A 27743-nucleotide genomic window follows, 5' to 3' on the forward strand; every position below is an offset into this window, starting at 1 on the left:
GTTGACATCCGAAAGGAACATCTGCCATCAACTACTCTAGGCACAGGTAGCAGCATCTAAATGGCCCCTTTTTCAGTTTGCTTTAGTTACTGAAAAAGTTTTAGCTCAATTGCATTTAAACTTTGCTCGCTGGAATTTTTAGAATGGAATCAACATTAGAACATTAACTCTGAATTGCCTCTTTAAGATTTATTGTAATGATTGTCATTTATAATAAAGTCTTGAAACTTGGTGCAGCTGTATTATTTCATCATTACAATTAAGTGCTGTAATTAGAACTTCCTATAACAAATACAAATGATACTTTATCTAATATGACTATGGATATTTTCATTCCAAAATTGATTTTTGACAAATAACTTGAAAACTAATAGAGGCAGCTTAATGGACTCATATAGTTAATGTTTTTATATAAAAATGAGAATACATATGAATTTTCATCTTCCTGAGTCTAATATTCAGTGCCTCCAATTTTTTGTAAAAAGGCCAATTTTGACCAAAATATTGTCCCAATCAAATTGACACTTGTAACTTTCGATTGTGACATACATTCGCACATTCTGAACAATTTTTAGCTTTCCAGCTTCATTATTTAGTGCCACTTTTTTTCTTAAAGTAATACACATAGTGAAACATATTGATTTGATTATTGTAAGATTTCACAATGTTAACATTAATATACTGAACCATACACTCTTAAATTATGTTGCAATTCTTTGTATTATAAGCACGGGTGTGATATGATGAAGTGGCACTGGTAGTAGTGAAATGGGGTCAGTTCTGGCACACTCACTCACCTCTGTCTCTCTCATGGTGATCCAGTGCTGGTTTTGCCACATCACCCCCTATTTATTTTTGAACAAAATTAAATATTAGGAACATGTGATATTACTATATCTGACCTCTTTTAAATGATTTAAGTTAAATTTCTCTTAATACTAACTCTCAAAAAAATATATATATATATATATATATATATATATATATATATATATATATATATTTTTATTGAGAGTTAGTATTAAGAGAAATTTAACTTAAATCAGTTTCATTTAAAAGAGGTCAGATATAGTAATATCACATGTTCCTAATATTTAATTTTGTTCAAAAATAAATAGGGGGTGATGTGGCAAAACCAGCACTGGATCACCATGAGAGAGACAGAGGTGAGTGAGTGTGCCAGAACTGACCCCATTTCACTACTACCAGTGCCACTTCATCATATCACACCCGTGCTTATAATACAAAGAATTGCAACATAATTTAAGAGTGTATGGTTCAGTATATTAATGTTAACATTATGAAATCTTACAATAATCAAATCAATATGTTTCACTATGTGTATTACTTTAAGAAATATATATATATAGGGAAACATTCCACGTGGGAAAAATTATATATAAAAACAAAGATGAGGTGACTTACCGAACGAAAGCGCTGGCAAGTCGATAGACACACAAACAAACACAAACATACACACAAAATTCAAGCTTTTGCAACGAACTGTTGCCTCATCAGGAAAGAGGGAAGGAGAGGGAAAGACGAAAGGAAGTGGGTTTTAAGGGAGAGGGTAAGGAGTCATTCCAATCCCGGGAGCGGAAAGACCTACCGTAGGGGGAAAAATGGACAGGTATACACTCGCACACACACACATATCCATCCACACATACAGACACAAGCAGACATATTTAAATATGGCTGCTTGTGTCTGTATGTGTGGATGGATATGTGTGTGTGTGCGGGTGTATACCTGTCCATTTTTCCCCCTAAGGTAAGTCTTTCCGCTCCCGGGATTGGAATGACTCCTTACCCTCTCCCTCAAAACCCACATCCTTTCGCCTTTCCCTCTCCTTCCCTCTTTCCTGATGAGGCAACAGTTTGTTGCGAAAGCTTGAATTTTGTGTGTATGAGGGAAACATTCCACGTGGGGAAAAATATATCTAAAAACAAAGATGATGTGACTTACCAAACGAAAGTGCTGGCAGGTCGATAGACACACAAACAAACACAAACATACACACAAAATTCAAGCTTTCGCAACAAACTGTTGCCTCATCAGGAAAGAGGGAAGGAGAGGGAAAGACGAAAGGATGTGGGTTTTAAGGGAGAGGGTAAGGAGTCATTCCAATCCCGGGAGCGGAAAGACTTACCTTGGGGGAAAAAAGGACGGGTATACACTCGCACACACACACATATCCATCCACACATATGGTAAGTTACATAATCTAAACTTGATTTAGTGGGTTCTTACAAATTGTGTACATAAATAACATAGAAATATGGAACAAAATTTTTGGTTAACTAGACCCACAAACAAAAGTGCTGGCAGGTGGATAGACACACAAACTTACACACAAAATTCAAGCTTTCGTAACAAACGGTTGCTTTATCAGGAAAGAGGGAAGGAGAGGGAAAGACGAAAGGATGTGGGTTTTGAGGGAGAGGGTAAGGAGTCATTCCAATCCCGGGAGCGGAAAGACTTACCGTAGGGGGAAAAAAGGACAGGTATACACTCGCACACACACACACACACATATCTATCCACACATACACAGACACAAGCAGACATTTGTAAAGGCAAAGAGTTTGGGCAGAGATGTCAGTCGAGGCAGGAGTACAGAGGCAAAGATGTTGTTGAAAGACAGGTGAGGTATGAGCGGCGGCAAATTGAAATTAGCAGAGATTGAGGCCTGGCGGATAACGAGAAGAGAGGATATACTGAAGGGCAAGTTCCCATCTCTGGAGTTCTGACAGGTTGGTGTTAGTGGGAAGTATCCAGATAACCCGGACGGTGTAACACTGTGCGAGGATGTGCTGGCCATGCACCAAGGCATGTTTAGCCACAGGGTGATCCTTATTACCAACAAACACTGTCTGCCTGTGTCCATTCATGCGAATGGACAGTTTGTTGCTGGTCATTCCCACATAGAAAGCTTCACAGTGTAGGCAGGTCAGTTGGTAAATCACGTGGGTGCTTTCACACGTGGCTCTGCCTTTGATCGTGTACACCTTCCGGGTTACAGGACTGGAGTAGGTGGTGGTGGGAGGGTGCATGGGACAGGTTTTACACCGGGGCGGTTACAAGGGTAGGAGCCAGAGGGTAGGGAAGGTGGTTTGGGGATTTCATAGGGATGAACTAAGAGGTTACGAAGGTTAGGTGGATGGCGGAAAGACACTCTTGGTGGAGTGGGGAGGATTTCATGAAGGATGGATCTCATTTCCGGGCAGGATTTGAGGAAGTCGTATCCCTGCTGGAGAGCCACATTCTGAGTCTGTTCCAGTCCCAGATAGTATCCTGTCACAAGTGGGGCACTTTTGGGGTTCTTCTGTGGGAGGTTTTGGGCTTGAGGGGATGAGGAAGTGGCTCTGGTTATTTGCTTCTGTACCAGGTCGGGAGGGTAGTTGAGGGATGCGAAAGCTGTTTTCAGGTTGTTGGTGTAATGGTTCAGGGATTCCGGACTGGAGCAGATTCGTTTGCCATGAAGACCTAGGCTGTAGGGAAGGAACCGTTTGATGTGGAATGGGTGGCAGCTGTCATAATGGAGGTACTGTTGCTTGTTGGTGGGTTTGATGTGGACGGATGTGTGAAGCTGGCCATTGGACAGATGGAGGTCAACGTCAAGGAAAGTGGCATGGGATTTGGAGTAGGACCAGGTGAATCTGATGGAACCAAAGGAGTTGAAATTGAATTTTGTGTGTATGTTTGTGTTTATTTGTGTGTCTATCAGCCTACCAGTGCTTTCGTTTGGTAAGTCACATCATCTTTGTTTTTAGATATATTTATCCCACGTGGAATGTTTCCCTCTATTTTTTGTATATATGCATTGATGTAAGATACATAACTCCTCAGAACTTTTGTATCTGTTCATCCTTCATCCTTATTTTGAGGATGGTCACTCACTCTTATTAAAATTTTATTTAGCCAGTGTGTGTCCAGTACTAATCTGATGCTTGTGTCATGCTTAGGCATGACAACAAGATTACTGTATACACTAATTGCTTGCTCAATAACATCCCATGCCAACAAATGTTGAATTTATTTCTTAACATCTTGCTTGCTCAAAACATGTATACGATAAGTTTTTTGAAAAATAACTGCCCAGGCTTTACTTTCAAATGGCATTCATATCCCTTAATTTCAGCAGGAATATTCGAGAATACATTGTGATTAGTGGTTAATACTTCCCTTAATTCTGCTCTCTGTTTATCAGAAATTTGATTTATTCACTGTACCTTAGCTTTTATTTCTTCCAGGATATAATTCTTTTCTGCATTAGCATCTTGCATATTATTCCCAAATTCAGTATCTTGCTGCAAGTATCCCTTATTCCTCATTACTCTAATAGACAGTTCCCATGCTTCATTATTACTGGCTACATAATTTCCAATGTGAGACTCTTTAACCACTTGAGAATCTGGTAAAGTTAATACTAAGTGGCTCTGCTCAAAGTCAGTCTTTCCTTGATATATTGTTAAAAGATCTGTACCAATTAATATTTTAACACTTAAACTGAGCAGGATTAGACAAGGATGATCTATTATTATGTTACCTATACCAGTTGGTATGAACGCTTCATGCTATACTGGTCAAGAAACTTTTCCAGTTGCACCCGTTATTCTTAAACCACTTATTTTCATAACGTTTAACTCATTCTTATTAAGAATAGAATTAAAGAATGTTTGGGACAAAGCATTTGCTTCACTGCCACTATCAAGAAGACAATGCACTGCTACTCTAGAGATGTTAGTTTTTATAATAGGGTAAGTTATCCTGGTTTGAACAGGTTCCTCATAAAAGTCTTCTATTAAATCCTTTTCAATCTGTTTCCAGCTAAAGTAATGTTGTTCAGTTGCAAGTACATTTATACTCAGATGCATAGGGTCATTAACCTCTACATCCACAGCTGGCTTTTCCAATCTGTCCACCAATTTTAAATCAAGCACTGGATGACTTCTTCTAGTTTTGTTTGATGCAAATCAGCTAAATTATTCTCTGCCTCTGAGCAACTGTGTCCCTGTACAACATTGCTATCTATAATACAGTCATCTGTTTTTACAGTTTGTAGTAAGTCAATACAGATAATAGATTCCTTGACCTCATTGTTATTGCAACTCCCTTCATCTAACACTCCTCCTTTTCAGAACCTTATAAAACTGATTCTACTTCTTCTACTGAAACTTAAGCCTTCAGATCGCCATTATGGTCAAAGATATAAACCTTTACTTCATCTTTGTCCTTATCTGAATCAAACCTGTTAATTTGTGCTTTTCTATTATCTTTAGTGTTTTCTTGCTCCTTCTTGTCCCATTTTTCTAATGTGTCCAAAATGCTGTCAATTATGTGATGAGAGTGGTTTAGCACATCACTGGTGCTGCGTGTTTCTATTTCATCATCCATGTTATCAGTTTCTGCATGCTGACTAACTGTAGTTTGTGTTTTTGTTATTGGCTGTGACACTGTTTCTGCCTGGTGAGTGCTAGTTTCCTCATAGACAGAACTTAGTTTCCCACATGCGCCCTGTTATGATCATTCAATTCAGAATCAGATCAGGTGGCATTCACTCTCCGTCTTGTCTCAACAGTACATATTTCTGCCTTCGTCACAGTAATTACTGTGAAAGCACAGTGGCTCTCTACCCCATTTTCCTCTACCATGGGATTGACGACAATAATTAGGTTGTGTATTCTGAACCCGTATTCTAACATTCACATTTTCACGGTCATTATTTCAGTTGTTTAATGGACTGTTAGAGGACCTATTATTATTGTGCACCTGCTCCTCAACAGGAGCTCTTTCCACTGTGACAGCCATGGAACCCACCTTCTAGAAAACTCTTTAACTGATTCACAACCTGGAGTAAACGTTTTACAACTCCAAAATTCCCTCAGAACATCATTTTGCTTGTTGTATGACAAGTACTCATTAAGAAATGCAGTTTTAAATTCAGAAAGCCTTTTGCATTTAATCATTCTATCAGCTGACCATTGCAAAGCATCTCCTGATAAATGATTTCTTATGAAAGAAATTTTCTCATGTTCTGACTATCCATTTGACAAAGCATTGTCAAAATCATTCTAGAACTCTAAGGTTTGTCTAGCCTAAAACATAAAAATTGATGATATCTGATGAAAGCACTGTCAACTGAAGCAACATGCTGCTCAGTATTATTACAAGAGCTAACAGAGGTTACTCTGTTTTCTCTGTTAGTAATACTAGTATTTTGCTCCTCTACTTGTAGTTCTAATGCCTCCATGCTGTCAGAAAATTTTTTATCAACAGCCTTACATAATTTCAGTCAGATTTCACTTTATTCATATCCTTTTGACAAGCATTTACTTTATTGAAACTTCCTGGCAGATTAAAACTGTGTGCCCGACCGAGACTCGAACTCGGGACCTTTGCCTTTCGCGGGCAAGTGCTCTACCAACTGAGCTACCGAAGCACGACTCACGCCCAGTACTCACAGCTTTACTTCTGCCAGTACCTCGTCTCCTACCTTCCAAACTTTACAGAAGCTCTCCTGCGAACCTAGCAGAACTAGCACTCCTGAAAGAAAGGATATTGCGGAGACATGGCTTAGCCACAGCCTGGGGGATGTTTCCAGAATGAGATTTTCACTCTGCAGCGGAGTGTGCGCTGATATGAAACTTCCTGGCAGATTAAAACTGTGTGCCCGACCGAGACTCGAACTCGGGACCTTTGCCTTTCGCGGGCAAGTGCTCTACCAACTGAGCTACCGAAGCACGACTCACGCCCGGTACTCACAGCTTTACTTCTGCCAGTACCTCATCTCCTACCTTCCAAACTTTACAGAAGCTCTCCTGCGAACCTAGCAGAACTAGCACTCCTGAAAGAAAGGATATTGCGGAGACTTTATTTACTTCCTCAAATCGATTAGAGCAAACTTTGTAATCATTGCCAATTCTTTCCGACAATCTCACTTCTGTAAGAATATTTGCATCTTTGAAATCTTCTTTGTTACTAGATTCAGTCTTACTTAAGTGTTTACATTGGATTCCATCTTATTGTACAGTTATTTGTGATGTAATTAAGGTTTAGAAAACAGTAACTGCATCCAGTTCGGTGCCTCCACCTTGCCACTCGGCAGTTCAACCAGTTTTAAAGGAGTTTCTAGCATTCACTGACTTGCCTGAATTTCAGAAATATTGAACTCAGTTTCATTGTCTGATAACTTTTTCGTCTTCATCATCAGAAACTGGTCTAACATCACCTAAGAATTCAAGTACTGGTTCCATCTTAACTTTCACATCATCCTTATCATTAGATTGCATTTTTAATAGCCTGTTAGAAACAATTAACAAAGGCTGTAAATATTCTTGACTTGACTTAATTGCTTGACCTTGATGAGCGATGGCTTCCCAGTGTACCAGCAAATGCAGTGTGGCACATTGCGACATAATGCAGGCAGCAGCAGCAGCTGTAGTGATGAGGATGGCAGTGACTATCACCTATTGCAGCAGCTCCAAGGGGAGCTGGGCACTGGTGAGCATGCACAGTAGGTTGCAGATATATTGCAGATCCACACAGCTCCATGATGATACACCATCTTTTTCTGACCTTAGCACCAGTGGTAGCCATGCTGTAGTGTCATCTTCTGACCTCCTTCCATCACGTTCAAGATTAGTGAGGCTGATATTCACAATTCACTTTTCACACTCATGAGCAAGTCTTGAGACTGTTGTCGCATTCATTTTGATATCGTGTTAGTGCCTACTGAGGTCCCTGTTTTGTACCGATCACTTTCACGGTTCAGTTTCCTGGCTGATGCACCATATGTGGGGCAGCGGGTAAATAAATAATTAATATTCCCCATTTACAAGAGCCTGGAAACTATTTTTGTGGTCAGCCAGAAAGTGATGGAGAACATACTGACCATTTCCAGCCTGCAAGTCCACATTATTCTTTGTACTCACTGAAAGAAAATATTCCTACCTGTTATTTACTCAGCAGGATCAGGAACAGTGACCATAAGTAGAAGTTTTGAGTTATAACTTATCAATGTGTTCTGTAAATGTTCATGCACAAAATATAATAATACTCCTGATAATAATAATAATAATGTCCCTATTCGAAACATCACTATGAACAGTTCAGAGGTGACCTCTACAGAAAATTCCAAGTACAATGGTCTATCATCCTGACTTCTAATAATCGAAGTTAATTGCTTGCCATAAAAGTGGAAAATAATCTCGCCACTTGCCATGCAGCACACAAAAAGTTACTTCCATGAAATGTAAGTGATCCAGGATGGTGTACACCCCTCGTAAGTTCAGTTGCTACTTTTACCGAAATGTGTTTGGTAGCTACATGGCTGTGAGACCATCCAAGGCACAGTGCTTGCAGGCATTTGACTGATGTGAACAGATTGACATCTTGGTGTGAAGTGTCTCTTCTTACCATTTCACTAGTGCTATTTGTATATGGCACAGTGGACCTCCGAACAGAACATCTGCCATCAACCATTCTAGGCATCTAAATGGCCCATTTCTCATGCATGTATTAATTAATATCTCTGTTGTTTAACAATTTATAATCTTCTTAATTTTTATATAAATAAAGTTGAGTTTGCTGTAGTTATTGAAAAGTTTTCTCTCAGGTGCATTTAAACTTTGCTGGCTAGAATTTTTAGAATGGAACTGACAGTAGAACATGATCTCAGGAGTGCCTCTTTAAGTTTCCTTGTAATGATTTTTATTTATAATAAAGTCTTGAAACTTGGTACAGCTGTATTATTTCATCAATGCAATCGAGTACTGTAATTAGAACTTCCTACAACAAATACAAATGATGCTTTATCTATTATGAATAAGGATGTTTTCATTCCAAATTTGATTTTTAGTAAGTAACTTGAAAACTAATAGAGGTTGTTTAATGGAGTCACATAGTTAATATTTCTATATGAAACTTGATCGTATTTTAAGAAAAGTAAGTGGTGCTAAATAATGAGGGTAGAAAGCTAAAAATCGTTCAGAATGTGCAAATGTATGTCACAGTTGAAAGTTACTAGTCTCAGCTCTATCAGGGCAATATTTTGGTCAAAATAAGCATTTTTATGATAAACTGAAGGTGCTAAATAGTAGACCCAGAAAGATGAAAATTCGTATGCAGTCTCAGTTTCATATAAACTTATCGTTCACTCCTGTAATCCTGGCCTCAAAATCCACTAACCCACTGTCCCCACATCCTCTAGCCAACAGTTAGCCTTTCCTCTGCCCTGTCATCAGCTCAAGTCCATACCTCCACACCATGGTCATCGTGTACTGCACCTCAACAGCTCCATTGTGTGTGTGTGTGTGTGTGTGTGTGTGTGTGTCACATGCTTAGCCCATGAACTGCCCCTCCCCCTTCCCCCCACATTCCTACCCTGCACACTTGCTGCCTTCCTCCAAATTGCTAGCTACAGTTCCCTGACTCCCCTACTCTTGTCTTGTTAACAATTATTCCTAAGTATAATATTATTGTTGCAGCATGGTGTTCTGTACTTGATATAAGACTTCCATTACCTTGTGAACTTAGTTGCATATCTTTTTCAGGAGTGAAATTATAAGCACTGTCAACATTGGTGCCATTGAAGCTAAAATCTGGGCAGAACAGGTAATGGAATAAATGAGACCTCCTTTTACTTATAAATCTATTATAAGATTTTAAGTATCTGCCAGGTATCAATGAAGAAGCAATTGAAAGTGGCCTGTGGTAGAATACAGGCTCATTTTTTACAGAGCAGTACTTCCTAACTGCCCCTCAGTTGGGCTTTTGTAACAGGTTCTCCAAAGAGAAAGTCATAGTGAAGTGAAGTTTGGTGGCAGGAGGATTGGATGGATTGTTTGGGGGAAGAGACCAAACAGCGAGGTCATCGGTCTCATCGGATTAGGGAAGGATGGGGAAGGAAGTCGACTGTGCCCTTTCAAAGGAACCATCCCAGCATTTGCCTGGAGCGATTTAGGGAAATCACGGAAAACCTAAATCAGGATGGCCGGACGCAGGATTGAACCGTCGTCCTCCTGAATACGAGTCCAGTGTGCTACCACTGCGCCACCTCGCTCGGTCAGAGAAAGTCATACAAGACCTCACAAATGAAGTCGTTTCAGAGCTAAAAAAGAAAAATTATCCCACTGGTATACTTTATGACTTTGCCAAAGCCTTCAAATGTGTGGACTGCAAAATTCTACTTGCAAACTAAAATGGTAAAGCATTCATACCTTTCCTCATGCACTGATGGTATTTTCGTAACAGTAAGGTCAAAGAAATGGAACTAACCCTGGAATGGGGGACTACTAATCAAGCGTCCCAACTCAATCTTCCCAGACACAGCTCAGATGATAGCTGAACAAGCCTACAACTAGTTCAAAGAACGCATTTAAGTTTTAATCACATGAAGATTGTGCTGTTTCAAACAAGCCAAAAAAGACCTATTAGCACCAGAAATAGATGTTAAAGGTCATACATTAAATGAAACACTTTGTATAAAGTTCCATGGGGGTACAACTGGATAACAACTTAAAACAGAGTCAACACATAGATAAACTAATCAAGGTGCTCAGTTCTCACTGTGTTGACTCAACATAGAGAGTTGGCTTATTTTACAGATTTTCAGTCCCTGATTTATGGAAAAATCTTCTAAGCCAGTGCGCCTAAAATAAATGATGTATTTATTCAGCACAACTGAGCAATAAGAGTACTGAGTAAAGTTCATAACCACACGTCATGCAGAGGTTTCGTTAAGGACCTTGGAATTCTTACAGTACATTAAAATACAGGACAACTTCTGTGAAGTTTGGAAGGTAGAAGATGAGGTGCTGGCAGAAGTAAATCTGTGAGGACGGGTCATGAATTCTGCTCTGGTAGGTTAGTTGATAGAGCAATTGCCAACAGAAGGCAAAGGTTTCAATTTCAATGCTTGTTCTAGTGCACAGTTTTAATCTGCAAGGGAGTTTTTTAAAAATAAAACAATAGTTTCAGGTGACCTACACAACCACAATACAAAAGTAAACTTTATCTCCTCATGTAGGTTTTAGAACACAGGTATGTACTTCAATACAGAGGTATTCAACAAGCTCCCATCTAACATAAAGCAAGAAATTGGGAATGATGACCAATTCAAAATTCATGACCAGTTCCAGAGAAAATAAAGAAGTGTGTCTCATTAGCTACTTGTTCAAATTCTCTATTTAGATCCAAGGTCTGGGAAAGTAGCAGTGTTCATTGTGAAGCTGCATGAAAAGTAGTAATGTATTTAAAAGGGCCTTCATTGTTACAAATGTAGACAGCTGTTTTCTTGGAAAAATATACCATTGTAATCAAAGAAGTATTATATGTTGCTTAAGGCTTTTCTGGTAGACTAGTTGTAGAAATAGTTCTCATTTGAGACATAGGAAGATATCACAGTATTTCACTGGTGCAACTAACTGACGTCTTCAGGTGTGACAAACACATTGCTGAAACATGACTGAAGCTTCAGCTATAGTTCAGCAAATTGTGTGTCACACCTGAAGATATCAATCAGCTGTGTCTCTGAAATCTTGTGGAGCTTTCACAATGACATACAATGTCTTGCCTGAGAAATAGCAAATATTTAATACACCTGAGAAAGCAACAGATTATTTTTGTAAGTGATGGATTTCTCTCTAATTTATCAGGTTACATTTAGCCAGTGTAATAACAAATAGTATTAAGAAATTAGTATAGCTTGTTGTCAATGCATTGTACAGGTTAAATATTTATGATTTGCTTTTATTTTGTTAATGTATATCTTGACTCATTCGACATCCCTGAAGGTTCTGTTTTAAGATGGGATCTGTGGAAGATGATGAATGAATGAATCAATTGCATTTGTGCCAGTATTCCAGTCTGTGACATACTGGTAGCACTAGTGTGTGTGTGTGTGTGTGTGTGTGTGTGTGTGTGTGTGCACATGCACTGTGGGAGGACATTATACAAAAAGCTTAGCAATAATTTCATTCTTGTTCGTGTGGCTTTCATCTACATGACACCTTATTTTGTTTGTATGGCACTTGACTACATAACACCTTAACTCCTTTCATTATTTGTATTCCACTCAGTAGTTTTCAGGGAATATTAACAATTGACAGTAAATAATTGTTAAGTTTGCAGAAATGGGTGGGGGCATCGTAGAGCAGGGCTGATCATGGTGCATCATACGGTTCACGAGACGGGTGTGCAGGCAGTGTGCAGGCCAAGGCTCAGCCTATCTTGGCTTTGCACTGTCCTTCTCAGAAGTACTCAATACACCATGACATTTCATTTACTATTGTGGTGTGGCATGTTTTGGTCAGCGCAACTCTGTTCAGTTCAGCAGAATCGTGGTGTCAGCACTGTTAATACTTCACTATTGGTTTGTGGTATGAAGTATGTTCACAAGTCCACTGACAGTTTGCACACAAAGAGGCAGTCTAGTACTCTATCATCATAAGCTCATAAAACTGAATGAGGATGACAGATGGGAGGGATGAGAACTCTCATTATGTATTATACAGTTCCTTCATTGATGGGTACAGCAAATTTGTTATGAAATGACAGAAAGAATTTCAAAATTTAGTAGACAACAAAAGAACAAAAAATTACAGTGGTCAGTAGACCAGATTCATTGTTCTGTACGTCGGGAAGCACTTTGTGCTGAATTTTCATGCATGGAGCACTTGAAAATATTGGTGGTTTCTTTCTGAAGTCGCATGCATTATTCTTGTGTCATTTCCAATGGTTTTTGATGAAACTGAATGAAATGCATGGAGACACAATGTGTATAATACTTCAACGTATGTGGTTAAATCAAGAGGCAGGTCTGGAATAATTTTTTGATTTAAAAACTGCTGTTATAGAAATTATGAAGGAAAGAGTAGTGTAGGAACAAAAATTAAAACATCTGGAATGGATTGCAGATGTCACATTAGAAATGGACTTGACTGTACACTGCCCACAGTGTCACTGCAAGGTGAGAGACGCCTAATTTCTTATATGATGGGGATGCATTTAAAAAGAAAATCACATTGTGGAAGGGACAAAGTCTGACAAAAAAACACCATCCATTTCCCTGAGCCACTGGCATTACAGGAAACATGAGATTTGAAGAATTCATTGTGGCCATAAAAGGATTGCAAGGATAGTTTCTATTAGTGGTACAGTGTTAATGTTGTTTTAATGTGGCAACACGGTTTCTCTATTTGTTTGTGTTAACTTCCATTTTTCAGGCACTTCTGTTTCTTCTGTATTCTCTGTGTGAATTAATTGTCATCCACCATTGAGTGTAAGCTATAAGTAATTACATATGTAAATAAACTCTGTCCAAACAGACTTATTATCGAGCTGCATTTACTGTGGCTGATTACAAGTTATGGGCCCAGGTGTATAAGTCTGTTTTTCAGTGTAGTGGTAGAGTTTTTTGGTGGCATCATGAGTAACAGGAAATTTGATATTACCAGCGAAGTGTTGGCATGGCACTATAGAATAGTTTACACATCAGTGTTCGGAGTCATCTGGAGGGGACCCCTAGGCAGTGCAGAAATTCCAAATGGAAGTGATATTTAGGGGAAAAGACTTTTTAGAAATTGTCAATGGCATCGCTATTAAGCCTCTGAAGGAGAAAGAAGCTGAGGGGAAAAGTATGGCCAGAAAAGGATGCAAAAGCACAGAAAGATGCTATAACATGGATGGAGGTAGCGCCACTTATGCACCTACTTTTGTGTTCCACATCAGCTGGCGTGTGGACAAAACTGAAGACTTTGTATGAGAAAGAGTCTGCAGTGAGCAGTCGCCTACTTCAGCAAAAAATTTTCTCATTCCAATTTGGTGACGACTCAGTGGTTACAGTTACATTGAAAATAAAAGAAATCAACAGTAAACTGAATCAAGCAGTTGAACCACTTTCAGAGAAAATGATAAAAACCAAGTTGTTGATGTCATTTCCAGAGAGATATAAACATTTCCATTCAGCATGAGAATCTGTCCCCTTTGAGAAGCAAACACTTAATGAGTTAACTTCAAGATTGCTTATTGACGAGGACAGAAACAATCAGTCTGATCAGCTTGAGGTAGTTTTGGCCAGTGTAAGCAGGCAGAAAAAAATTACCTGTCATGCTCATGCTAAGGAGGTAAAAATAAAGTGGAGAGAGAAATGAGGAACTACAATCACTGTAAGAAAAGAGGTCGTTTGGAGTAGATTGCAGGTTGCTGAAGTCCAAGAAAGTCAAAAAGGCTCAGTATGTAAATGCCTTTATGTGTATGAGTCAAGAAGTTGACCTAGCAGATTATTGGTTCATGGATGCAAATACTAGTGAGAATATGTACAGTGAAAGAGAATTGTTTAAGAAACTGGACAGTTTGTGAAGCTCAGTAAAAGTTATTGTGGGTGGTGGTTGTCTTCTTGATGTGATTGAATGCAGTACTGTGGAACAACCGTATGTAGGGAATTGGCTTAAATTTATCAAAACAGTACTTCTTGGAGTGCTTTTTGTGATGGAATTGAAAGCCGATCTGTTTTTGGTGGGAACTGTGTTGGACAGTGTATGTGTTTAGTGTCAGACAAGAAACAATGTCAATTCTTGAACTGTGAAAGTGAAGTCTATCCATTATCCAGATGTGTCAGTAAAATGTATTGAATGTTGTGTTCCCTAAGCAGTCACAATCAGAACTGTCAATGGTTACTTTGATGTGTGCAAACAAAATGCACTCTATTGCTCGACAGTAATGACACTAGCGGTTTTTCATCAGTCAATATTGATAGTGGTCTGGTAAATTTGTCTAAAAATATTGAAAACTTGAGTGTCTGGCATAAAAATTGAGCCACCAGAGCATCACACATGTGAGAGAGCTCTTGTCACATAAAGGAGTGGACTTCATGGCCAACTTTGTCTCTTGTAAAAAGTGTTTGGCAGGTAAACAACACTGCTTGCCTTTCCGCTTCACTTTTTTAAGAGCTAATGTCACACCTGAACTGGTTCAGGCAGATGTCTGCAGTCCTATGGAGATGCATTTGCTTGGAGGAGTGATATATTTTTTGCTTTTGCAGGATGACTACTGAAGTTATCACAAAGTATCCTTTATGAAACAGAAGGATGAAGTGAAAGGTTTGATCAAGAATTTTATTGCAAAATCTGAGAGAAAAATAGATCTGAAAATTAAAGTTATATGAAGTGATAATGGACAGGAGTTATGACTACTGACTTAGGTACATTTTTGAGTGAAAATGGCTTAACCCATCAAAGAAGCACCATGTACACACTGCAACAAAATGGAAAAGCTGAAAAAAAAGCACACCTTGTTGAAGCTGCTCTTTCAGTGATTTGAGGAATGCCCAAACATTTCTGGGCTGAAACAGTTAACATGGTGGCTTATGTACTAAATTGAACTGGTCCAATCCCGTCAGAGGCAAAACTTCTATTGACGCCATTTATGGTAAAGAATAGCCCTGAGAAGATTTGAAAATATGTGATGTTCATGTGCCTGTCCTTGCATTCAGACAAAAGAGTTTGAAACTAGACCCCAGAAACAAGATAGGTTTGCTTATGGTTGTGAAGAGGTGAAGAATATTTATACCTTCCACAAAGAAAATTAGGGTGCACGGAGATATAGTTTTCTTGCTGCCAGCAGTATCTACAAGGGAGAAGGAAACTGATGTTCCTGTTATAGAAACAGATACCATTTGTTGTGATGAAGAGAACATAGATAAAATTTCAGAATGAGAAGGGCATAAAGAAGAAATGAGGATTGAGATTGTGGAAGAAAATAGAAGTTAGCTTAGAGAAGAACAAGAGATCATTGAAAATAGAGAAAATTCTTATGAGGATGCAGTGGAAAATGTAGATGATAAGAATGAGAGGAGATACAATCTGAGACACGGGAGGAATATTCAATGCCTGAATTACGTAGAGGATTATGACTTTGGCCTCTTGACTGCAGTGAGTGATGATGACCCCAGCACCTGCACTAAATGATGTCTTGCACTGATGCTGAAAACTGGAAGGGTGTCATAACTGGAGAGCTGCAAGCCCTCTAAGAAAATAATACATGGAACTGTGTATGTAAGCCAAATGATTGTAGTGCTATTGTCACAAAGTGGGTGTTTAGCCAAAAAGACATGAGAAAGCTAATGTTGTTTCTTGTAAAGCTTGTCTTGTGGCTAAAGGTTTCCAACAAAGATTGTCTTATAGAGAGATATACAGATGGGTAGCAAAATTAACTTCAGTGAGACTTTTCCTGACTATTTTTATTGAGAATAACTACCCCACCAATCAACTAGATACTTTTAGTTGGTTTCTTTGTCAAGAGATAGTTGGAGAATTTAACATTAAGTTACCTAGTGGATGCTCCAGTAAAATGAATCATAAAGTTTGTAAACTTAGAATGGCTCTGTATGGTTTAATGGACTCACATAAAAATTGGAATGTTAGATTCCAGAAAGTAATAACTGGCTTAGGATTTGTAAGATGCGATTTTAAGTGTTACTTGTATATAAAGACAGAAAGTAACAAGAAAACCAACTTATGTGTTTACATTCATGATCTGTTGAAAACTTCAACTTCTCAGAATGAAAGTTACAATTTAAAGCTGTTATAAAATGATAACTTTAAAATGAACGAATTTGGTATGACTAGGCCCTTTGTAGGTATGAATATTGTTCAAAATGTAAGGGAGGGTACTATTATTAATTGTCAAAGTGCCTGTCTGAAAAAGTGCAAAAAGTTTTTGATATGTTTGAATGGAATTCTGTTTCAATTCCCAATTTGAACACAATGTGTTAAGAAGAGAACAATGTGAAAATGAAGCTATTGAGAAAAGTTGTACAAAATTGATAGGTCATTGGTGTATGCTATGTTAGGTCCTAGACTAGATATTTGTGTAGCAGTAATTATTCTAAGCAGCTACCAACCATGTACAAGTCTGGATTTATGGAATGCTTTAAAACATGTATTGCATTATGTTAAGAGAACCCTATAGCTAACCTGTTATATGCAGGGGATAAGAATTGTACTCATACTGTAATTCATTATGTTGCCTCTGATTGAGCTGGTGACAGGGTGTGTAGAAAGTCTACAGGTGGTTATTGCTATAGCAAAAACAAATGTGATTTATGGAATGTAGTACTTTATAGAGAAACACAGAAGTTGCAATGAAGTACAAGTTGTGCACAGCACTGAACACATTGGCTGGACTACAGTAATAATGGTTACAGAATAGGTTGAGCACTCATTTGTGGTTACTTAAATAATATTGTTATATTGTTTCTTTTGGCGGCTCACCAGAGCATGCCAGGGAGCTGTCCCAGGTGGCCCCTGTAAGCAGGCCTATGAGCTGTATGGACGCACGATCTCTGATATCATATGGGTCATGAGTGAAGGTACATTACTCTTCCCTTCCAGGGTTGGGAAAACCACATAAATAAATTCACTAGGTACAGAAAATGCATGGTACAGAAAAAAAGCACTGGTACAGAAAATAAGCACTGGTACCATAAAAAAGAGCACTGATCTCACAAAGCACTGATATTACAAGTCACAGAAAATACCAATGACTGCCCTGACATCCATTTCATTGCCCAATGATGGTGGCTGGTGCAGCATGCGATGGGCAGACACCAGGGAATAGGGATGGAAGAGGTGATGAGGTGATTTGGTGTGCCATCCTGCCTTCTTTTGAGAGGCCGTGGAGCAGGACCAGGGTCAGCATCTCCATAATGATGTCCATGTCAAGGTCAGCAGTTGGCACCAGAGGCACCAGTGGGAGTGTTGGAGACGATGGCTACACAGGACCCAGCAACAGAGGTGACGGTGTTGGTGGCAGCGGTGGCTGTGCTGGCTACATCCTCAGGCACAGTGGGGACTGCATCATCAACAACACTCAAGGAGTTGGGGCAGAGGCAGGAACCCCAGGCAGCGATCTGCCAGGCAGCGACTTGTGCTGTGGCGTGAACTGGACTGTCTGCAATGCAGGAAAAGGCATCAGCAGTGGGCCCTCTGGAGCAGACCTTACTGTGCATGGCTGCAGCTGGTCAAAGTAACAGGACATCCTTCCATCAGGAGTGTGCAGAGGTGCCAGTTCCAGCAATGCTTGACAATGGCAGGAACCCAGTTCAGCTGGCGGCCAAAACCTTGAGCCCAGACTGGTGCACCTGGCCAGAACCATTGTGGCAGTGCCAGCAGACACAGTGTTGGATGCATCAGGTGAAGGAGGGTCTGTGGTTGGTGTCTATGTAGCACATGTGTTGCACTCTTGTCCCCCACTGAAGTGAAATGGTACAAATTCAAGAAAAGGTCTAAAGCAGCTTCAGGGGGCCTGCCGGATACGTGCTTCCACATCAGAGTTTTAAACATTCGAACCGTGTGCTTGGCCTCATCATTAGATTGAGGATTAAACGGGTTAGCTGTGAGATTGTGAACACCACTAGCCTGACAAAAAGATGCAAATTCTCAGGAAACAAACTGGGGGCCATTATTGATAACCATGGTATATGGAAGTCACTCAACTGTAAAAATCTTAGATGGTGAAAATAATGGCCACCACAGATGTGGAGAGACAATGCACCACATAGGGAAACTTGGTATAGGCATCCACTACAGTGAGCCAATACTGATTTAGGAAGGGCCCAGTAAAACGGACATGTAGATGCTCCCATGGGTGCTGCAGCATTGGCCAGGTGGAAAAATACGCCTGCAGAGCCACCTCTTGCTGAACGCAGTGAGTGCAAGCAGCTATTAGCTGCATAGTGTCCCCAGCTATGCCTGGCTGAAAAAATTGAGATTTGGTAACACTGCACTTGAGACCTTTAGACTGCAAAGCAGAAAACAGCAATCTAAGATTGCTAAAGTAGTCTTTAGTGGAAGAACACAAAATGATGATATCATCAAGGTAACTGATGCAGCCGGGTACAGAGGCTGTCAGCTGTTCTAAAAAATGCTGAATACTTGCAGGCACACAAGTAACACCAAAAGGCAAGTGTTGTTATTGGTATAGGCCAAAAAGGGAATTGGCAACAAGAAGGCGCCATAGTGAATTCATCCAAGGGGAGCTGGAGGTATGCTTCCGACAAACGACAAATCAGTCTTGGAAAAGAAGTGGCTGCCTGCTACTTTTGCAAACAACTTGTCAGGGTGGCGCAAAATGTAAGTTTTTATCATGGACTGTGAATTAATTGTGACACCAAGTTGCTGCAAAGATGAAGCTTAGCTGTCGGCTTGTTTATGATGACCAGTGGTCTACCGTATTCATTGGAAGAAATAGACCGAATGACATCAAGCGACATCAAATGGTCTACTTCAGCCTGTTGCTCTTTAAAAAAATGAGGGCATGTGGACTCTTTCGTGGTAATGTGGGCCATAAAACCAGTAATACAACTGAGCCCAGGGGAAAACAGAGACAAAAACTCAGAGCAGAAGGACTCCAGCTGCTGATGTGGAACTTTATCTGAGACTAAATTTATCTCATTGGCAATGGGGAAACTGAAAGTGTTAAATATATCTAACTCGAACAAGTCTGCGGGATGGGAATGATCCACAACAAGAAAGGTGAAAGGGCGAACAGCAGATTTATAAGAGACAGGAGTGGAGAACCATCCTAGGATTGGAATCTGCTGTTCATTGTAGCTAAACAACTTCCGTGAAACTTGTGTGAAGGGGAGGGGAGCTCAAGTCCATGTATGTTTGTGCATTTACTAAAATCCATGCAGCTCCTGTGTCCACTTGCATTTTTAGCAGTTTACTTAAATACACACAAGCCAATAAACAATTTGTTTGGTGAAACAGTCATGATAGAGGTACAGTTAATGTCTATTGGTCTACTGTGTCTACCACATCTGTAGAGGAGTTACACACTGATGCAATGCAGCCTTTCTTTTGGCACTTGTTGGAAACCACCCAATGCTTAGGGCATGCAGCATGCTCATGTTGGATGAAGCAATATGGGCAAGACAGATGGGGGGCATATAGCTGCTGCTGTGACATGTCCTATTGTTGCTGTGGCCGTAATCAGTGCTGTCACATGAGACACTGAGTCAAAGGTTGTACTGATCACCTGCAGCCTGTGACATTCCAAAGAACTGTGGTATATTGAGCACATCTGTAAGCATCAGATTCTCATATTGAAGTGATCAGTGTAGGATTCATGATGGATACTAGTGTCAAGTTTATGACAATGGCTCAACCCATGTAATTCTGCAGCCCAGGCTCTACAAGATTGGTTTGGACATTTCTCACAACGATAAAATTCTACACGCATTGCAATGACATGTGGTTTGTGACAGTAATAGGTTGAGAGAAGTTTGCACATTTCATCAAATGATAAAATGGCTGGTTCTTGTGAAGGCATGAGTTGGCACAAGAGCTGATAAATGCATGGCAAAAGCCAAGAAAGAAAGAAAGAAAGAAAGAAACGCCTACACAGATTTGCATCATCCACTCAAAAAACGTGACATTGTTGGTGTAACCATGTCTTGTAGGAGTCGCAATCTTCAGCCGATTCATCATATGCCAGAAAGTTCAACAGTTGCTCTGATGGGAGAGTAACCTGCATAACCTGCTGTGAACATGCAGCGGCCACTTGATTTAGAGTGGCAGCGAGAGCTGGCTGTTGTTCTGTGAAAGCTTGCTGCTGGGCAATGAGATGTTGGAGTATTTCTTCCATAGAGACATTCGTTGGGTGACTTGACACTGACACATGGTGAAAATGTAATTCTCACTGTTGCTAAGTTTTCTGCAGCAAGAACAAACACAATTTATGGAACGTAGTACTTCATAGAGAAACACGTAAGATACAATGAAGTACAGGTTGTGCATAACACTGAACACATTGACTGGACAACAGTAATACAGGCTACAGAATAGGCCAAGCATTCATTTCTGATTGCATAAATAATATTGTTTCTTCAGTGGCTCATCAGAGTTTGCCAGGGGACCAACCCTGGTGGCCTCTATAAGTGTGACTGTGGACTGTATGGCTGCGTGATCTCTAAAATTATGCACTTTTTGAGTGGAGGTAGCTCAGAGTTTCAAGTTTCAGTTTATAGTATATCATGGGCATCTAAGTCGTAATCCACAGTGTCTCTTTCATCAACAGAATCAGAATTTGTAGCCTTAAGTTCAGCAACTAGTGAACCCATTGGCTCAGTAATTTTTCTAACAGTCAAAGAGCTGTTGTACTTTATGAAGATGTCAGTAATGAGCTTTAGCAAAAACCCACAGTTTGATCATGAACTTAAGCATATAGATGTTAAAATTTGTGAGGGAGAAAGTTTTTGTTAAGAAAGTTCTGTTAAAGCACATTAGCACAAATGAACAACAAGCGGATATTCTGACAAAGCCCTAAGTAAAATAAAATTTGAAAAATTTAGAGCCTTACTAGGACTTACTTAAAGCTTGTAATTTAGTTTTTGTAACACCATCAATTAACGTTGAGGGAGTGTGTTAGTGATAAAATTTTAATGTTATTTTAAGGTGGCAACACTGGTTTTCTTTTGGTTTGTGTTAACTTTTATTGTTCAGACACTTATTTTTTTTTGTTACCATCTATGTGCATTACTTTATCTGGCATTCAGCTTAAGCTATTACATATTTAAATAAAATCTGTCAATACAGACTATTATTGAGCTTCATTTACTGTGCCTGACTGCAGTTTTCTGAAAGTTTTGAGGACACTGTGAATCTTACATTGGTTTTTTGGCTCTGAGCACTACTGGACTTAACATCTATGGTCATCAGTCCCCTAGAACTTAGAACTACTTAAACCTAACTAACCTAAGGACAGCACACAACACCCAGCCATCACGAGGCAGAGAAAATCCCTGACCCCGCCGGGAATCGAACCCGGGAACCCGGGCGTGGGAAGCGAGAACGCTACATTTGTTTTTGAGCTGTTTCTGACACCATTTACGATTTAAGTTGAAAGTGTCCCTATCCACAAGGAGATGTATTTGATTGATTTGAAATGTATTTCATGTATTAAAAACAAATCCTTTTATATTAAAATTGTCCAAGGTATCTACATTTATTTATTTATTTCCATTTTCTTTGCGTGGAGCCACTGTAATGAAGGCTTTTGCAAATGTCAGACTTAATACTGTGGTTATATTTACACTTATAAAATACACTATATTCTGTAGCTGTTGCTTCTTATGTCTATTTTTTACATTTATCACATTACAACTGATATGCTAATGCCTCATGGTACAATCACTATCTTAAAATTCGTTGAAAGAATATAAACATTTCTCTATTAGAAAAGATTTTAATTTTGTTATAAAAACATTTCCCATGTACGTTCTTAGAGAGTTTGGTAGCCTGTTATACCAAATCAAACCACTGATATATGGACTTCTATCAGTCATTTTTAACGTTGTTCTGTTACGGAAATAGTTACACTTTGTTCTAGAGTTGTGATCATGTACATCACTGCCTGTGATAGCTTCTGTTGGTTGACTTATAAAAAATATACCTACTTTGAGGATGTACAGAGAATAAATTGTCAGATATTTGTGCTGCACAAACACTTCAAGACATTAATCTCTATGTCCCATCCCATGTATATGTCTTATTGCTCTTTGTTGTTGTAGTAGTATTCTTTTTAAATGTACATCAGCTGCACAGCCCCATAGTTCAATTCGGTAATTGAGAAAGGGGTAGAGTTTCCATGTCTTCATAAAGAGGTTACAAAAGTGCTTCAACATGTTGATTAACATAGGTCTGTGAAAGTCATTTTTTGGTTATGAAACTAAATAAGTCATGATTATGTGGCAAACTGAGAGTAAAAATCTGTGAAATTGTTCTCCTATGTCCATATACTGACATTTTATACTGGATAAAATTTATAATGTGTCTTCAGCATGCCAAAAATAATTAAGTAGTACTGAAAATTTGTTTTCTTTGTGATCTGAATTGTTGAGAAATGTGAAATATATAACCAAGTCATATGCAGTCAACTGTATAGCCATTTAAATGTGGTGAATTCACAGTTCTCCCTTCCTCATGCACAGACAGTGTGCCATGGTGATGGGGAAAGTGTGCAGCTGGGCTGAGTGCTGTGGCCCTCATGCCAGGGCATGGTTCATGAGCTGGATCCTAGGCCATTTCGGCTGTAGGGGAAAAAAAGTTGTGATTACAATGCACTGTTCTAATTGTATGTCTGATATAATTATGGTTCTGTGAATGCTGACAATTGTTTTTATTTATTTCGGATTTTCTTGTTTTGCAGCTGGATGAAGAATTTTATGAAAGCCTCGATGGAGAAAATATTGCTGATGTTGCAGCACTAAGGGCAGCTGTGCTGAACCAAAGTAATGAAAAAAAATCTGGAAGGAAAAATGTATCAAGTCCAATGCAGACCGATAAAATCAGAGCAGAAAATAACCATCAAAATGGTATTTCTTGTACGGACAGTGTGACTACAACTTGTGCCAAAAGAGCTTCATTGCCTCCCATTAATGATATAAGAGAAAATCATGAGGCAGTTCGATCTGAGTCACCTCCTACACCACCTCCTAGAAATCCAACAATGAAACTCAATGAGGCTGATGCAGTTATGAACAGATTGCATTCTTCATCAAGTTCATTACGGGAAGAATCTCTTCGTCAAAGAAACCACTTTGTTCATTCGCCAGAAACAGGCAGTGCAGCCACTTCACACCAGTCATCAATGACTTCACTTAACAATCTGAACACAGGATCAACAAGGAATTCATACCTTCACTTTTCACAGAACAACCTTACATTTTCTGACCCAGATCCAGATGCAGAGTATGAAATATTAGATAACAGAGCACGTGTCACATCTGATGCAGATAGTATACTTTCTGAAGTCTATGAATCCATTAAAGAACAGGTAAGTAAACAGACAAATGATTTTGTGGTATCTAAACTTACAAGTGTGATGTCATGCCATGCCATGTCACTAAATTCCAAAATTTCTGTTGGTGTAAAGTGAAAAAAATATTGTACAGAATGCCAGTTATTGGTTCCATAACTTGATACACATTTATGTCCAATAGAAAATTCATTGTCTAAGAACAAATTGCCAAGCTTTTGGTTGTTTGAAGCTGGAATGGGCATTTGTTTGTCTTCCAGTAAAGTGAGTATTTTGGGATTTTTTAGCTCCCTCCTTCCTATGTAATATCTGAGAGTTCTAGGAGGCAAATAAGTTCAACCTGCTATTAAATTTTATGTGAATTGGGCTGTTTTATTGACCTTAAGGGATGTATTTTCATTGGTGTTGTGGTTGCCAGCTAACATCCCAAAGATGTTCGGGCCCACAAGCGATTCCTCTTCATCAAAATGTCTTGGCTCAAACTTGTCTGGTGGTTGAACCACATGTATTGCATTACACACTCTAGTTAGACACTTGTAACCCTTTGGTTAAATTGTCTGACTGATGCCAAGTTTGTGACACTGTATGAAACATACAATGTTAATATAACATATAACAATAGTAATAATTATCTTGAGAGCTAAATTAATGACCCATAAATGATCTAGGAAATACAGTAGCAATTTGGTTATAATAATGCTCATTCTGAAAGCAAACTAATAGTGAAAGCAGTCATATTTAGAATTAGTATTGCACTCGAGCGCATGTACATTTGACGCAGTTCGATCATTCACAATCTCATCGTGAATTACAAGTCCAATACTCCACCTCGTTTAACTACGTGAAAAGTTAGAGTTCACACCAGGCATGTGGCTGCTCACTGCTCAGGGACTAAGTCCTGCGACACCACACAACGCAAAATTTTCTAAGTCGTTTTACTTCCTAGCTACCTAAAGATCGATCGTCTGCTTTCGTGTCTCCACCAGCACTGTCCCTCTGCCAGTCCCCAGCAGCGTTTCTGCCATTCTGAACATCATTGCTCAACTGACTAGTGCAGTTCCCTTTCCTGAAGCCATCCATCTGATTGGCTACAGCTTATTCTACTTTATTTTAACATATTTAAATAAGCAAAACTTGACCACTTTCAAGTTCTAAATAAAGTAACAATACTATCCATTTCATAATAAATGTTAAATTCTTTTACATAAAACCAACACAATTTCCTTCTTAGCTTTGAATGCCATGGCCAGTAGCCTTGCACCAATGTGCTTTGTGATAAATAAATAAAGAACAAAAGTAACTATTATGCAATAAACTTTACAAAAAATATTCTATTACCTAATGATTCAATGAGGTGTCATGCTGTCATTGTTCAATGTGTTTTGTGTGGAGGAAATGATGATCTGATGCGTAAGTGAAAATACTGATAATTTAAATTTATATATCTTTTAAACAAATAAAGTTACATAGTTGATATTTACAACATTTGTCATTTTAATGGTGCACTTCTATAAGAAATGTTGACTGTTAAGATTGACTGAAGTGTTCAGATTTTAGTATTCAGGTCTTTGTTACAAAATTTGTTTATTTCACTTTAACAGCAAATCCTAAACTATTATAGAGATGATCAATATTCAATTTTTAGTGGGATCACTATGAAAATTTATGAAGGATGGTAGATTAAAATTACTGGGGCTTCATTCTCTGAATTGATACAGAAATAAATAGTTTTCATAAGTGTTTCTCTTTATGGCCAATCTTAGGTCTGCCATATTTAACACTGCTACGTCTCCCTGGCCACAGACGGCTTCTACTGGGTTTCCCTATGACGTAGGTTCTCGCCTGTCTCACTCCCACACTATAGCACTTAGGCCTCATTCAGCACAACAGACGTCTGTGAGTTTCCCCATCTCATGGCGAATCTGCCCTCTTTGTGGCACACGCTCCTGGATGACAGGGTTTGTTTCACAATTCCTGAAGGGTGACCCTTTCGGCCATATACTTAAATGAAAGCAAAATGCTCGTTAACTCAAATGGTTCAGTTGTACTCAAATAAGCACTTTTAGTGACACCAGGTTTCAGAGGGGGAGGGGGGGTAACACTCTTGTGCTGCATTAACAGTGTTACTATCTGCTTTCATTCTGCATTGTGAACAGGTGCTGTTTGTGCTTATAAAACACCAGCATAATTGTTGCATCTGTTTCAGTTGCTTGCCAGTGTTGCTGTACCATACACAACATTAAACCAGAAGTGCATAGTGTTTTTTCACTTCAGGAGAAATTAGAAGCAATAAAACATGCTGATAATGGTTAGAAGCCGTAGCCATTTGCTGAAAGTGCAGATGAAAGAGAAAAAGCTTTGATAAATCTTGTGGAACATTCCTTGTCTATTCTTGGTGATAAAAAATATGAAGCTGACAGTTATCATGAGAACACATGAAGGCATCAACTCCTGGTTTCAACAGCAATTTAGTAGTGATATGTGCATTTTAGGTCCCACTATTATGTCCAAGGCAAATGTGTTCTCTGGAAATTGTGGCAATGAGAAAGAATCATTGGCAAGTGAAATTGGCTTATGTTACAGTCTACACAGTTAGAATTTTTGGACAATATGTTAGCAGATGATGGTATAAAAGCTTTACTCTCTCGTGAAGAATTTCAAGATTGGATTGAGAAAGAGAGTTATACATTTGATCAGCTGTATGGTGCTGAAGAAACAGGATTAAATTTTGAGATGATACTCACTAAAACGTTAACAAAAATAAGGGAAGGATAGATCACTATTCACCACATAGAATGGTTACTGAGTCACAGACAGGCACAATGAAAAAGAAGACTAGAAATGTTTTTAGCTTTTTGACAAAGTCCTTTAGAAGTTGAACCCTCACACATTCACACAACAACAACTCACACACACATTCCCACTGTCTATGGATGCGAAGGACTTTGTTCAAAAGCTGAAAATATTTCAAGCATTCTTTTTCTTTTTGCCTGTCTGCAACTCAACACCTCATCTACAGTCAGTTCCACAAGAAAGTGTATGCCACAACTTTAAATGTAATGTCTGCAGCGACATCTCTGGTAGTGATCTCAAATCTATACTCAATGCCCTTTGGCGCAGTGTATACATAAACAGTGTGAGAGTTGACTGTTTCGTTCAGTCGGTTGCAATTTTGGCTATTTGCACTTATTTACAGCCAATTTAAACGCTGAAAAAATGTGCAATATTTTATCAAAAATGCCTTCTGAGGTCCATCAAGAAGCTGTTTGGTTTGAACAAGGAAAACAGGGTGTTTCAAAAGGATAATGATCCAAAACATCACAGCCAGCCGTGTACGGCATGGGAACAAGACAATGGTGTGTCCACGATGGATTGGCCTGCAATGTCTCTGGATGCAAATCAGATTTAATATGTTTGGTTGTTTATTAAGATGAAGCTTAAAGGAAAGCCAATATATACTCTGAAGCAGCTGTCACATAAAGTCAGAATGATATGGAAATCATTATTGAGAGAATATGCAGAAAATCTCATGAAAAGCATGCCATAAAGGTGCCAGCTATAATCAATAATGGTGGCGATTGGATTAACTATTAGGTAATTATGCAATTAGTAATAACATGTATTTTTCATGTAAACGTATATTCATAATAGTGTCTTTTATTTCATACAGATGATGGCATACACTTTCTTGTGGAACTGACTGTATGTGGTGAATAACAACTTATCCTTTTCATATTGTTGTTATTCCATCTCGGACTTTCCACTAAAACACACAATGAAAATATGTGAGTGGAAAAAGTTGCTGAAAATAATAAAGAGTGAGTGCTGGTGCAAAAACAAAAAGAATCATAGAAGGGTGACTGCAGGCCTCTTTTTATGGTTAGATTCATGATGAATTTGTCCTAAAAGTTGAACATTACCC

At 38.9% G+C, this 27743-nt stretch overlaps 1 protein-coding gene across 1 annotated transcript in view; it reads left to right on the forward strand.

Moving 5' to 3' along the window:
• LOC124607061 (uncharacterized protein DDB_G0284459-like) overlaps positions 1 to 27743 on the forward strand; it is a 415556-nt gene that overhangs the window by 310831 nt on the left and 76982 nt on the right. The window contains exons 13-14 of the mRNA XM_047139238.1: positions 9556 to 9616; positions 23213 to 23839. Coding sequence (XP_046995194.1) covers positions 9556 to 9616; positions 23213 to 23839 — 688 coding nt within the window. The remainder of the gene's footprint in view (positions 1 to 9555; positions 9617 to 23212; positions 23840 to 27743) is intronic.

The sequence above is a fragment of the Schistocerca americana genome, chromosome 3 (genome assembly GCF_021461395.2).
Source record: "Schistocerca americana isolate TAMUIC-IGC-003095 chromosome 3, iqSchAmer2.1, whole genome shotgun sequence".
NCBI lineage: Eukaryota > Metazoa > Arthropoda > Insecta > Orthoptera > Acrididae > Schistocerca > Schistocerca americana.